Source organism: Aulonocara stuartgranti (genome assembly GCF_965226115.1).
Source record: "Aulonocara stuartgranti genome assembly, chromosome: 2".
NCBI classification, from domain to species: Eukaryota; Metazoa; Chordata; class Actinopteri; order Cichliformes; family Cichlidae; genus Aulonocara; species Aulonocara stuartgranti.
This window is the reverse complement of record NC_138940.1, coordinates 23,156,590-23,170,483: the sequence shown is the minus strand read 5'-3', so window position 1 is coordinate 23,170,483 and position 13,894 is coordinate 23,156,590. Positions and strand designations below refer to the sequence as shown.

At 40.3% G+C, this 13,894-nt stretch overlaps 1 protein-coding gene across 9 annotated transcripts; it reads left to right on the top strand.

Moving 5' to 3' along the window:
• Positions 1-6,854: 6,854 nt before the first annotated feature.
• cysltr1 (cysteinyl leukotriene receptor 1) lies at positions 6,855-12,890 on the top strand. 9 transcript variants are annotated; one of them, XM_082553827.1, is made up of 4 exons: positions 6,856-6,905; positions 7,002-7,124; positions 9,398-10,180; positions 10,941-12,890. In XM_082553827.1, exon 4 carries the CDS (start codon positions 10,949-10,951, stop codon positions 11,981-11,983), a length of 1,035 nt encoding a protein of 344 aa, XP_082409953.1. In that variant the 5' UTR covers positions 6,856-6,905; positions 7,002-7,124; positions 9,398-10,180; positions 10,941-10,948; the 3' UTR covers positions 11,984-12,890. The 9 variants fall into 9 exon arrangements, with proteins under 9 accessions (XP_082409957.1, XP_082409956.1, XP_082409953.1 ...); XM_082553828.1 differs by having other exon boundaries at positions 6,857-6,905; positions 7,002-7,080; positions 9,994-10,180; positions 10,938-12,890; XM_082553826.1 differs by having other exon boundaries at positions 6,857-6,905; positions 9,994-10,180; positions 10,938-12,890.
• The last annotated feature ends 1,004 nt before the right edge of the window (positions 12,891-13,894 follow it).

Here is a 13,894-nt window from a genome sequence, read left to right as displayed (position 1 = left end):
CTGATCATTTTATTAAAAATGACAGACTTTAGATAGTTTTCAACTCTCAGTAATGCCGCAGTGATCGTTTGACTTTGGGACCTGTTTGGGCCCAGACAAAGCTAATGACTTCAGACAAAATAGGTTATAAACAGTTCATCAAATGAATGCCCTCTGTTCCACATCAAAACCGTTATATATAATCTCAAATGAATAAGGATCCTTCATCTGTCAGTCTGTCTATTTTTGAGAAATGTTCTTCTAATGCACCTCTAGTTGGTGACTCTTTGGCCCAAGCTGGAAATGGTTAGGATAACCAGTGTGTGTGGGGTGGTGGTGGTATTGGGGGTGCCCACGTACACTGAGCCACATTTCTTTCTTGTAATTTCTTTAAGCAGCCTCCAGGAATAGTTCACTCTTAAAAACAAGTTTTCAAACAGCTATTTGAAAGGGTCTAAAATGCTCTTCAGACTGGGTCTTGCTACAAAAAATGTTTCCAGTTAATTTAACTGTCTCTGTTTTCCTGTGACAAATGACATCAGTCACTCACATATGCTGTATGATGAGTGGCTGTTGTGAAAGTCTGAAACCCACAGTCTGCATGTTCTGCACAGTCACATTTTGAGCAATCGCACACACACGTCCTTCTAGCTGTCTTCATTTCAAAATGAACTTTACAGTGGCCCTGAGAGGCCAAACGGACTGCAACTTCAGAAAACACTTTGCAAAAAAAAAAAATGCTGCAAAAAGAAAAATGCTGCAAAAAGAAAAACACTTGCAAAAAGAAAAATGCTGCAAAAAGAAAAACGCCTGCAAAAAGAAAAACACCTGCAAAAAGAAAAATGCTGCAAAAAGAAAAACGCCTGCAAAAAGAAAAACGCAGCAAAAAAAAAAATGCTGCAAAAAGAAAAACACCTGCAAAAAGAAAAACGCCTGCTAAAAGAAAAACACCTGCAAAAAGAAAAACGCTGCAAAAAGAAAAATGCCTGCAAAAAGAAAAACACCTGCAAAAAGAAAAACGCAGCAAAAAGAAAAATGCTGCAAAAAGACATCCAGGCATCCATGAAAACGGAATTTATGACATTTAACGGAGTTAGAAGTTAGCAGGGAGTTAGCTCGGTAGCTTCTATCTAAATATAATATAGCATGTCCTGACTGCGGGGTTTTGGAAACAAATTAAAACGTACAGCTTTCTTATCACTTCCAGCATAAATGAAGACAGAAAACTAAACAGCAGTGACGTTTGTAGGGTTACTGAAGTTGGGCTAGCTGGTATATAATGATGTGCTACGTGACCACTAGCGACACAGCTATGTTAGCATAATATAAACAAGCTAACTTTTTTTCCACTCGATAAAAGTTAACGTGAGTGTTCTCGGTGGTCAGAAACAATTGTAATCGCATGGCAGGATGCTGTAAAAGGACCAAACTTCAGCCAGGAGAACAACTGAGATAATCCATCCACAATACGAAGTTAGTCATTCATATACTGCTGCATGGGCTGGGCTGTAGTTACATCCTAAGGTTTTAAAAACTGAGCTTAAATAAATGATTAGCGGTAATAAAAGCCGAGGGAGGTCAACAGGGATCACTGACTGTTTTAGGAGCTTTTTGAGATCAAATAGAAGAAAATACATAACATTAAACATGTTAACAACACAAAAGCCATATTAAACACAGACTACTTTAGACCCGGAAGTAGGATTCGTCGCGTCATCACTGAACAACCAGATTCAGGGTCTGCAGCCTTAAAGTACGCAGCCTTAACGGTCCTCAAGGGCCGCGTACTCAAAGACAGCTGAGGCCGGAAGTGCGAGGCTTGTAGGCTTGTGAAATGGGACGGTCTAGCCTCCGTCACGCTGCCCAGGTTGCCTAGCAACCATGATACTAACAGCTGGAAACGTTTCACACAGCTTTGTTTGACAGAAATGAAGGAGAACATATTTTGTACATTTGTTTCTACATGAGCTTTGTGTGATTTGATAAGTATCTGAGGCTGAGACCACAGGGCTGTAAAACATGATTGTTGGGCTTCATTTCTGTATTGAACAGTCATTTAAGATTAACTAGTAAATAACAATTAGCTAATGTTGTTCATGAGACTAAAGTCATCTCACTTTGGTAATGTAAATATAATATGGCCAATATTATAGTTATTATATTAATCATTATTAGTTATTACAGCAGTGAGTTTGAACTCCGTGTCAAATACTGAGCTTCAGTAAAGATTCAAGTTGCATTTATTTATATTTCCTATCACCTTAAATCTTTACTCAAAGACAAGTATCTTTGACAGTATATATATAGATGTATTATATATGAGACAAATATTGTTCTTTTAATATGTTGGCATTACTAAATTTGGCTCATATGTGTAAAAAGAAAATGTACGAGCTGTGATAACTGTTTCTGATAGAATGAAGAGTAGACTGATATATGAAATATTCCTTTATTGGGTGAGAAAATCAGACCATGTCATAACTGCTTTAAGTCACACAGAATAGATATCAGAGCCTCATACAGGCTGACTTCTGCTAAATGGGTCAAACTGGGCAGAAAGTATACAAACACATAACATCCTTATAGAATATGATGTAACACTATAGATCAACTTACCTCAGAATATATAAAGCATATAAACAATTACAGCAATATGATGCAACAAACACAGCAGCACTACTAATCCTCATACTCAATACTCAAAGCTTCATAGAACTGAAACAAACATTTCTTTTTAGCTCCATTCTGCTGCTGATACATACTTTAGGTTTCTGAATATTACACTTGTTGCTGCCTTTCATAGTGTGTAACTTGAAGGCCCTGAGTACTTTCTCCCACACTGAAAACACTGGGATGATAAAATGATTTGAACATTACCTAATAAGACTGATTCAGGACAGACAATTAGTTATTCTAAACTTTTCTAGCAGTCCTTCACAAACAGGGAACAGTCTGTCTATTCTCTCCATCTGTCAGCTGCTGCTGGCTCTTCCTCCTCCTCTTCCTCACACACTGCTGAGTAGGGATGGGTATCGTTTAGGTTTTATCTGATACCGGTGCCAAATCGGTACTTTTGAAACGGTGCCGGTGCTCAAGCGGTGCTCAAACCGGTGCTTAAAGAATGGAGAACACAAAATTGGTCCAAAAACCTCTCATATTCAGCTGGTTTTTTGTAAAAAGATAACAATGTGTGCCTTTTCTGCAGCTATGGGGCATATATGGTATCACTCTTAGCCGGAAGCAGTGCTTAAACAATGGAAAAAATACAAACTTTGTCCAAAAACCTCTCATGTTTAGCTGTTTCCCTCTTTTTCTTTGGTCATTTTAGCCTTTTTGGCCAGGGTGAAGGGAGTATCTGCCATCAAACAAGAAGACAGCCGCATGTAGCTATGATGATGTTTGCTAGTTCACCTTACATGCATTAATGTAATAACGTGGTTAGCCTACTCAACGTAAATTACACACGAACAACATTAAGCTACTCACGCAGAGAAGAACGGCTGCTGCTGCCATCAAATACGGCGCATTTCTCAGCTTTTAAAAAAAAAATGCTATGCGTCGCCAGGTGTTTCATCGGATTTGAGGTGTTACCTCCTTTGACAGTATCACAGTATCAGCTTAAAGCACTTGTTGCAGGCTGCTGAGTTTGCATATTTTGCTGTGAAGTACAGCCAGACTTTTGACCGCTTCGCCTTGGGCATTTTTAATCTGTAGCTCTGCATAAAAGAACGTACGTACCTGGCCCTGCCTACTATCCTCGGAAACGTAAAATGATTGGCTAGAAGTTTATCACAGCTCAGGAAAAAAAAGCACCAAAATAAAGCACCGAAATGTGCGCTGCTTTTCGGTCTGGTTACTACCGTTTATGTCAGAACCAGTGCCATCATGGCACCGGACACCGGTACCCATCCCTACTGCTGAGTTTGTCCTGGTGAATCATCAGGGGTGCAAAGCCTCACAGATGATGTGCAGCAGTGGGTCCCTCAGTCTGTTCTCATTCTGGACACTTGCAGTTGTCACACATGGAAATCAAATGTGTGATAAGCTGCAGGATTCAAACACAAGTGTAACTTGTAAGAAACAGAGAGAGAGTGCAGGACAGACAGGTGACAGTCTCAGGTGTATACACTGCTACAAAACAGCACCAGAGAAGGAGGATTTAGTGTTTGTGTTATTACGAGTGCTAAACAAGAAGGGTTCCCAGATGGTACAGTGGACACATGTGTGACTCCTGTGATTAAAGCATCTTTCTTTCAGCTTAACGAGTGAACCGTCAGCTCGTTCAAACACACGTTAAAGTCCGTTTGGCTCGACACCACCGAACAGAGGCAGCAATATAGCATGGCTAACATTAACAGTGCAGTGAATCCTGCTTGTGCCGTGATATTCAGGACTGCAAACCAAGCAGCATCACTGACTTTCAGCTTGTTGTGTTTGTGGATATATGACTGACTTTAATTATCCATAAAATCATCAGATTCTCTGTAAGATTAAGGTCGACTATCGAACGGCATATAAAGTAAAGGCTTTAAAACCAAGTAAACGCTGAAAAAACAAACATCGCTAATGTCACATAACTTTGCCGGCATGTGGCCAACAGTAATGTTTTAATGTTCTTCATTATTAAACATTTGCACATAAATAAGTGACATCATATTCAGTACTTACTTTTGAAAGTTTACTCTTTGGCCGCCCCGCTTCCACTTCTTTGAAGTGTCTCCCAGTCCCAGTGCACTTGTTGGCATGTTTTGGTTCGTGCAACTGGTCCGTTGGGTTATTTTCTCCCCAGAAACATTTCCGTTGTGTCTTGTGTGCTTTTGCAGCGGTTTTCTTTTTGCAGCGTTTTTCTTTTTGCAGCTGTTTTTCTTTTTGAAGTGTTTTTCTTTTTGCAGCGTTTTTCTTTTTGCAAGTGTTTTCTGAAGTTGCAGTCCGTTTGGCCTCTCAGGGCCACCGTACAATTTATAATTTACGATAATCTGTTAGTAGAAGATGCAAAACACTAGACTGAAAGAACACTTGGCTAGTCTACACAATGAGCAGATTTACTAGTAAAACTCTTGAAAATGTGCCTCTTGGTTGGCTGATTTATTTGAATAAATGAAATGTTAGTGAAGATGAAGAAACCCAGGATATATGAGTCGTCTACAGTGTAACAGTAGTTACATCTGACTGATAAATATCTGATAAATAATATCAGTGATGATCTAATCAATGATTTGATTGGAATCTGCATGACCATTTAGGTTAACATGCTCACGATGAGACTCACATACTTAAAGGACACTTGACTTAATACAATTCTAAAAACATCAGGATGTTAGAACAAAGGACTCTCACGAGTCACGACTGATGAGCATCTGGAATCCTCTTGAGCAGCTGGTGTCCTCAGTTTCTAGATGTTTACTGACCGCTGTCAAAGAAGGGGAATGCTACACATAGGTAAACATGACTGAGCTGTGTTTTTTTCCTAAAACAGTTCATTGTCTCAGTTGAAACACTTGATATGTGCTCTCTTGTGAATAAAATATAAGGTTATTACATTTGGAAATCTGTGCATTCTGATGTATTTTGATTTTAAACAACATTTTAACTTTGTTTTTTACAATCGTGGTTGTAAAAATGTTGACACAGATGTAGACTAGATACACTTTCACACAAAGTGTGTCCTCATATCTTTACTTCCACTGAAAGTGGCCTGTAAGTTGTTCTGCTTTTGCAGGATGCTACAAACAGCGCTTACACAATGTTAACAGCTCAGATAAACAACAGTTTCCCCATGAATATTTCTTTTGTATGATTTTGGTTTTATTGCTTTTTATACACTATTAGATTTATCTGTTTGTTTGTTTTTTCATTTGTTTGCATTCACTAAACTAGTCTGGTTTCGTCTTTGTTTGAGAGGTGTTATGTGGTAAATGTGGTAAAAATATGAAACAACAATGCTGAGTGTCATATAACCCTACATACTCTGCATGAGGACTATAACGACTAGCAGGGGGTCATCTGAACGGACCGTATTCTTACATATGTGCAGCATACACTCTGGCTTAAATTCTTTATCATGATGTGTAAAATGAAGCTGTACCATTCAAAGATGTGTCACTATTTCCACTGACCCAAAGCATCCCGGATGTTTGAAATAATATCTCTAGATCAGCTAACAAGAACTCTGTATACATGCACAATGTCAGCGACTAGAAAACCACAAAGCTTTACATGTTGTTTGTTTCCTATGAGTGTTCTGGCAGGGTTCTGTCTCAGAGGTAATTGCTGAGGTAAGTGGTAATTTCAGAGATAAAGTGACCTACATAAACATCTGCAGGATAGCACCGGCTCTGCAAAAACCCACAGAATGGACCATTTTTAAAGTCAGATATCACATCAATCATATGAAGATGTTCTTTCTCATATGATTTGAAACAGATTTGAGTTTCAGGGGATCACACATATATTTAACAGTGATTTGAACCTCAACAAATCTCTCTTTAATCTATAACAGCTATATTTTGCAAATTATGGAGGTGAATAATGACAGACTCAACAGTGTAACACTGGTTTAAAATGATTTAATTAAATGGCGGCTGCTCTCATTTCCATGAAAGGATTGGAGCTGCTGTGAAGTCAGAAGTGTTGTTGGGCCCATTTCAAGTATGTAGGGTGGCTACATCCAATAAACAGAAGTTGACAGGAGTAATACCTAAATCTGTGACTACTTCCAAAAGAAGTCATGGATTCCTCTAGCATTAATGGTTATCACAAAAGAGGTCTGTGTTCCAGTTTACAATGCAGCGACTGCTTTAAACACGCTTGTATGTTTGGTGTTTTTTTTTTTTAAATGTGAGCATTAACCCACAGATAAGTCAGCTCTGTCAGCGCTTTCTCTTTTTTAGTGGGTTATTTTTTTCCCCAATCATTGCTAACCCAGTGTAAGCCACATACCAAGCATCAAACCTAGCAACTAGCTAGTGAATGTCCATCTGTTCATGTCCATCCATCTATTTTCTTCCACTTATCCAATTCAGGGTCATAGGTGGGTGGCTAATGGAGACGGATTTGTCGCAAAGCCCTGCCACGCGGGACAAACGCTAGGAAGAAGAAGAGGTGGGTGGCTAACACAGAGAGGCAGACAACTGCTCATACTAAAAGTAAGTGTTGGGGAGTAACGGAATACATGTACCGGCACTACGTGTTTAAAGTTGATTTATTCTGTTACAGTTACCATTTAAAAGGGTAGTATCCAGAATGCAGTTACTTTGTTGAAACAAAGGGATTACATGGTGGTCTTTTCCTGTTTCACATGTTGGGCCATGCTCCCTCAATTTTTGGTAATTCCACGCCGCTGGAAACCCAAACAAAACACGCATTAAGACGCTCTAATGCCTGTGTCTCAATCTCGCGGCCCATGTCACCCCTACTTGCGGCCTGCATATTGACGTAATGAAATATTTTTTTGAATTATTGTTCAAAAAATTATTTAATATGAAGGCAATAGGCAGAGTGTTACAGGCATAGAGAATGTAGCCTCATGGGCAGTGTAGCCCAGTTGTAAGTAAGCTATTAAGACTTGACTGTACACTGTGTTCGTGTAAAAAGTAAAGCCCGACACGGAACCCGACGTATTAGCGATGTATTAGCCAGACGTCCCTTTACTACGGTTCAGAGCCGCGGATCTGTTTTATATACACGCGGAATAGTTTTCTATATGACATCGCTGCAAAAAGTGCAGCCTTACCTAATGTTCATCCTACTGTTACTCATCTATATTAAGATTTAAAAATCTAGTTGGTATTGGTATGGCAAGTAACCCTCAGTGATAGTAATAAATCACACAGCAATAGGTTGTAAAAAGCATGATAATATATTAAGTAATCCAGAGTATTCAGAATACGTTACTCTGAGTAACGTAATGGAATACGTTACAAAATACATTTTGGGGCATGTATTCTGTAATCTGTAGTGGAATACATTTCAAAAGTAACCTTCCCAACACTGCTAATATTCACACTGAAAGCCAATTTAGAATCATCAGCTAGCCTAGCATGCCTATAGATGTGCATATAGCATGCATAGCCTTGCAAGCACATTGACGTTCTTGTGCTGAGGCAGCAGAGCTAACCACTGTGTTGCCCTATGACCGTCGCAGAGAATTTAGCAAGGAAGATAAACTAAAACTAATATGCTGTTAGCGCTCAAACACAGGCTAAAAAGTCGGATCTATCTAACTTGTGTAGCTAATAAAGCTTAATTTAATCCATCTATCTGTAGCTATTCATATATTTAACTGTGGATTTAGCATGGAGGGCTTGATCTTATCCCAGCTGAAAATGGGTAATAAACAGAATACCTGCCGCTCAGGTCATGGTCACACCCACAGCCAATTTAGAAATACCAAGTAAACTGTTACACATGTCTTTGGGTCACTGTAGCAAGCCAGAACACCTGGAGAGAACTCACACAGGCGCAGGAAGAACATAGCAATTAGCAGTTACACAGCTGTGGCAGCCGTGGTATTGGGGGAAACAAGGCTCGTCTTTTTTGGCTTTTCCAAAGAGCTACAAGTTAGCTGGAAATGCTGAGGCGAGACAGCAAAAGAGCTCTGTGTAAATGAGCAGTCAGTAAAATTCTGAGTAAATGAGGTAAATCTGGGATGATGCACTCAACATGTTAAGCGTCTCCACTTCCCGCTCACATTGGACTGTTTTATTGCATTTTGTAGATCAATACAATTATGATCCACAAAGAAACCACAGTTCAGAATCCACAAAGTGCACTCGAGTTCATCACCAGTTAACAGTTTTCAAGTGCACGCTCACAGATGCAAACAGATAACGCTAATCTGTCGAGCAAGTGTTTTTAAGTCTGCCAATGCGCCATTAAGTTTTGCGATGGCGGAGGAAAGCATTTGTTGCCAACATTAAGACTCAAATCTCATTGAGGTCACACAAAGAACGGCTACATGTGGTAAACGCTAAACACTTTGTACGTTTTTCAGTTTCTGGCGCTTGTATTTCGTGGAATGTAATGACTCAGAAAAACAAACAAACACACAAATATCCTCTCAACATCTTTCAACGTCTCAAAAGACCTGCCCCCACCTACCCGTCATTACTCCCTGCGTTTGGCGCTAATGCATTTTCAAGCTAATACATAATGTAACAGACGCCTTTGTTTTTTTATGCTTGTGCTGAACCACTAAATAGGTTATAGATGAATTATCTTGCCCTTCCATCCCAAAGGCCGTTCAACTGTGAGAATGAGTTTGCCCATTTCCACTGCAGCATCCGCACTCCATTAACTTAGTGTAAACCACGCTCATTGGCAATATACAAAGGAAATGCAGCACAACAGCTGTTGATGATGTTGTTGTGTTTTCCTTCTTTGGGTTAACTAACTATCTCTGCATCTCCTTTCTTTATAGCTAATCGTCATCATCACCCGTGTCAACCCGAGTTCCAACTTGTTGTCAACATGTTCAGACAAAACAGCTGCGCTAAACTCTCCAGTTTACTCGACAGCTGCATAGTAAACGACGTGTTCATTACAAAGCGACTAGACATAAGCTGTCACCTAAAGCAAAGACTTTAAATGTTCCTATTTCCCAACACTTTTCATGCAGTGCCCAGTGACATTAGACACTATGTACACAATATGTTGTTAGAAATTGCTGTGTCAACAAGGTGTCAGACTCGAACAGGTCAGGCAGGCTGATACAGTCATCTGAGGGGGAAATATGAGAAAATAAATAAAGAACAGATGGTGTTTGCATTGCACCAGGAAAGTGTGAAGTGAGTGGAAAATATGGTTTAGGGTGTGTGTTCAGCAGAAGCAGATACTGGCCTATCAGGATAAATCAGTAAGTGGCAGTAAAAAAAATATTAGTAACAAATTTTGGCAAATGAAAGCACAATATTGCCTACAGCGAAGAAGTAAAAAAAGATCACCTTTACAGTGGTTTCCCCCCATGAGCTAAAGTGTTTGTGATGTCACTGAGTTTGATGTGACTGTGCTGCGTAGTTAAAGGGAAAGACCAGCCCCACTTCAACTTGCTTTCAAAGTGAGCCTCTGAAGACGCAGCATCATTCCATTACTGTGGCAACATCTGGTAGATGAAGCAGGCAGTCGGTCTGAGGCAGCATTGTGATTGCGGACGTCAGGCGGGAGTGAAGATTGACATACCATTTTTGAAAACAAGAATTCACCGGTAAGGAGAACATGCCTTAGCTGGAGTTGAATTTGCTGGAATGTGGGTTTTATTTTTGTGATGTTTATACTTTTGCTAACAGCTGTGGGTGACAGAGAAAGCGCTCAGCAGCGTGTAGGCTTATTGTTAGAAGTTACCACTCATTGTCTGAGCGGTGCAAATAATCTATTTGTTAATTTAAAGAGTGCTTTGAGAATGTCTTTCAATCAAAAGTGAAAGAGCAACAGAAAGTCTGTTAACTGAAACTGAATCAACGAGTTTTTAGCTTCACAGTAGTGAATGTGCATTACAGTTACGCTCAGGTGCATGGTGAGTTATGTAACACATATGCACGCTCCTTAATAATTTATCGCCTGCACAATGCTAAATGAAACGATTTGCCCCGTAGTGAAGTGGAGTCTGACAGAATGTGATCCATCTGTTAATAATGAGTCTGTGACAAGTGCTCACAATGAACAGTGTCTCAACATTTCACAAGAACTGCATCTAAAAGAGACATTAGCTTATGAAACCAAAAACAGAAGCTTTACCATGTGACAGGATGGAGGTTGAAAGTGCTTATCTGTTTTCGGTGTTTCTTCCAGAATTGCACGACAGGCTCACAGACTATCTGAGAAATAATCTACCACATTGGGGTTACAGCACTTTACACAGCTCTGCGTTTTTGCTTTCTCATATGCATATTTTTTGGGGGCCTGAACCACTTTCATTTACACATTTTTATGCACGCTCATAATGCGCTTTCCCTCTGTCTCAGCAGCTACACAAATGGAGAATGTGACAGGTGGTTTGCAGGACAACTCCAGTCGGTGCGAGTCCATCGATGACTTCCGTAACCAGGTCTACTCAACAGCATACTCCCTCATCACAGTTCTAGGCCTGGTTGGGAATGGCTTTGCCCTGGTGGTGCTTATCAGAACGTATCGCCAGAACTCACCCTTTCACGTCTACATGCTGAACCTGGCTGTGTCTGATCTGCTGTGCGTTATGACGCTGCCGCTGCGAGTTCTCTACTATGTCAGAAAGGGAGACTGGCACGAGGGGGACTTTCTCTGTCGTATCAGCTCTTACGCCCTCTATGTAAACCTCTACTGTAGTATTTACTTCATGGCAGCTATGTCTTTCACGCGTTTCTTGGCTATTGTTTTCCCTGTGCAGAACCTGCGGCTGGTGACAGAGAACCGTGCACGCCTTGTTTGTGGTGCTATCTGGGTAGTGATCTGTCTTTTATCTTCACCCTTCCTGATATCTGGCCAGAAGTTTGATCCGATAACGAATAAAACCAAATGCTTCGAGCCACCTCCACCCGGGAAAAGCTTGAAAAAACTAATTGCGCTGAACTATGTGTCGCTGATGGTGGGCTTTGTCCTGCCCTTTCTGGTCATCATACTTTGCTACGCTGGCATAGTCCGAACCCTGCTTTCCCGCACCCACGCTGCCCGCCGTCAGCGGGGCACAGGCACCAGAGCCATCCGGATGATTGTCATTGTCCTGCTGACCTTTCTGGTCAGCTTCATGCCTTACCACGTGCAGCGCACCGTGCACCTGAACTTTCTGTCTCGGGGAGACACTACCCACTGCGAGAACGTTTCCATGCAGAAGTTGGTGGTGGTGACGCTGTGCCTGGCTGCTGCCAACTCCTGTTTTGATCCGCTGCTTTACTTCTTCTCTGGGGAGGGTTTCCGCAGCCGGCTGTCCTCGCTGCGCCAATCCATGAAGGCAAGCACCATGCAACGCACAGACAGGCGAAAGCCCATCACAGCTTCAGAGTCAGGGGAAAACCAACAGCTGAAGACCGGTTAAATGGCACCATGAAGACAAGTTGTCAACAAGAACATTTTATCAGGTTTAGAGTGAGTAGCGCTCTCACGCCAACAAAAGACAGAAGTTTAAAAATGTTGACAGTTTTAAGTATTTAAACAGACTGTCTCCAGAGGATCATCCTCACGTAAGTTGATATTTATCATCTCAAAGTATTTGTTAAATATTTAAGTGATGTTATGTATTTTCAGTATAATGTAGCCTGTCGTGATCTAAAGGTTGTGGTGTAAATGCAAATATATATGTTATGTCACTGCATGAATGTATTTATATGATGGTGTAGTAGGCTATGACTTTTTATTGAAGGTTCAAGAAGGTCAAGGTTCGAACTTTGTAACTTGCATATGAAGGGTTAATCTCTGCCTCATGGTGAATACTGTAGAAAGAGCAGTGTGGTAAAGACTGTGGGTATTTATTTTCCTTTATAATTATTCTACTCTATGCTGTCGCTTTTATTTTTCACATTTCTTTGTGGAAACATTACTTTGATTTCTGTTTTTTCAGTACGAGTTATCATCATTTCCTGTCTTAGTTTATGTGTTTTGGTTTACTCTGAGATTTCTACACATTTTAGACATTATTTTTCTTTTCTTTTTTTTTAATGTATGAATAGTAATAAATATTTCACATTTTTACAGGAAGGTTTGTGGATTTAGAGGGTACCTCTAAAGCAATAGTTGACATTTTGGGAGATTGGGGAGAACGTACCCATGTGAAACTGAAGCCACATGACTGGAAGAGGGACTAAATAGCTTGCATGTTGCTCTCCACAGGTAACACATCCACCTACAGGTGTCTGTAAGGCTCACTACTCAGTGCACATATTTAATCCCTCGAATGTTTACAGCTTTGGCTTTATGCTGAATTAAACCTCACTTTCACAAAGCAACATGAGAATGGTGCCACTCTTTTTACTACCTGACATTAGCAAAAATAAGCAACATTTATAACCCAAAATGTCGAACTATTCCTTTAAACACATGGAAATATGTTGCTGTATTCAAGCAAATTTTCAAGCCATGTATAATAACTGCATTAATAAAAGATTCTGTCATAAAAGTCTATTAAATTCCCAGAGCCCTTAGGAGCAGCTACACCCTCTGGCCACTGGGGGTCAACACCAGTACAAATATTGTTAGTTCTTGCGTACAGCTCATTGTCTCCCTTGCCATACTATGTTTTTAGAAAAACAATGAGCCACTGTTTTCATGTCTAGAAACTGTGGAGGTCTTTCACAAATTGAATTTGTGAGAAACATATAAGTCATATGATCATATGTATGGTATGTGAGCATACAACCCCAGTTCCCAAAATAGGTGGGACGCTGGATGATCATCTGGTTTGTGTCCTCTTTTATCGACATTTCTGTTTTTTTGTTTTGTTGATTTTTTTGTGGCTTGTTTGTTTGTTTTGCTGTTGTTGGGTTGTTTTTGTGTGGTTTTGTGTGTGTTTTGTTGGGATTTTTTGGTTTTTTGGAGTGATTTTCAGGGTAAGTAAAGGTTAAGAGCATATTTCATCCTTCCATAAACCCACAACAGCCATAAATGAATTATGCTTCGGGGGTAATTTAGAAATACAAAACAGTGAGAGAAGATGAGACTGATGAGGCTGACCCTGCTGATTAGAACATAGAAGGCCACTGTATTACCGCTTCATACACAGATAATATCAAGCACATGATCGGCTCCCCCCGCCATTGGCACAAAAAGCTGTTTGTCTCAGTCTGGAAAACAGGAGCTATCTATCCCATAACAGTATTAGTGTACCTCACAGCAAGGATGCTAGCTATACAGGAAGCAGAGAAAGTCCCTGCTTGATTCTTACTTGCTTCTAAAGAGGGTATAGATAATTGTGCACTATTCATTGCAGGAAGTCACTCACATAGCTTTATTC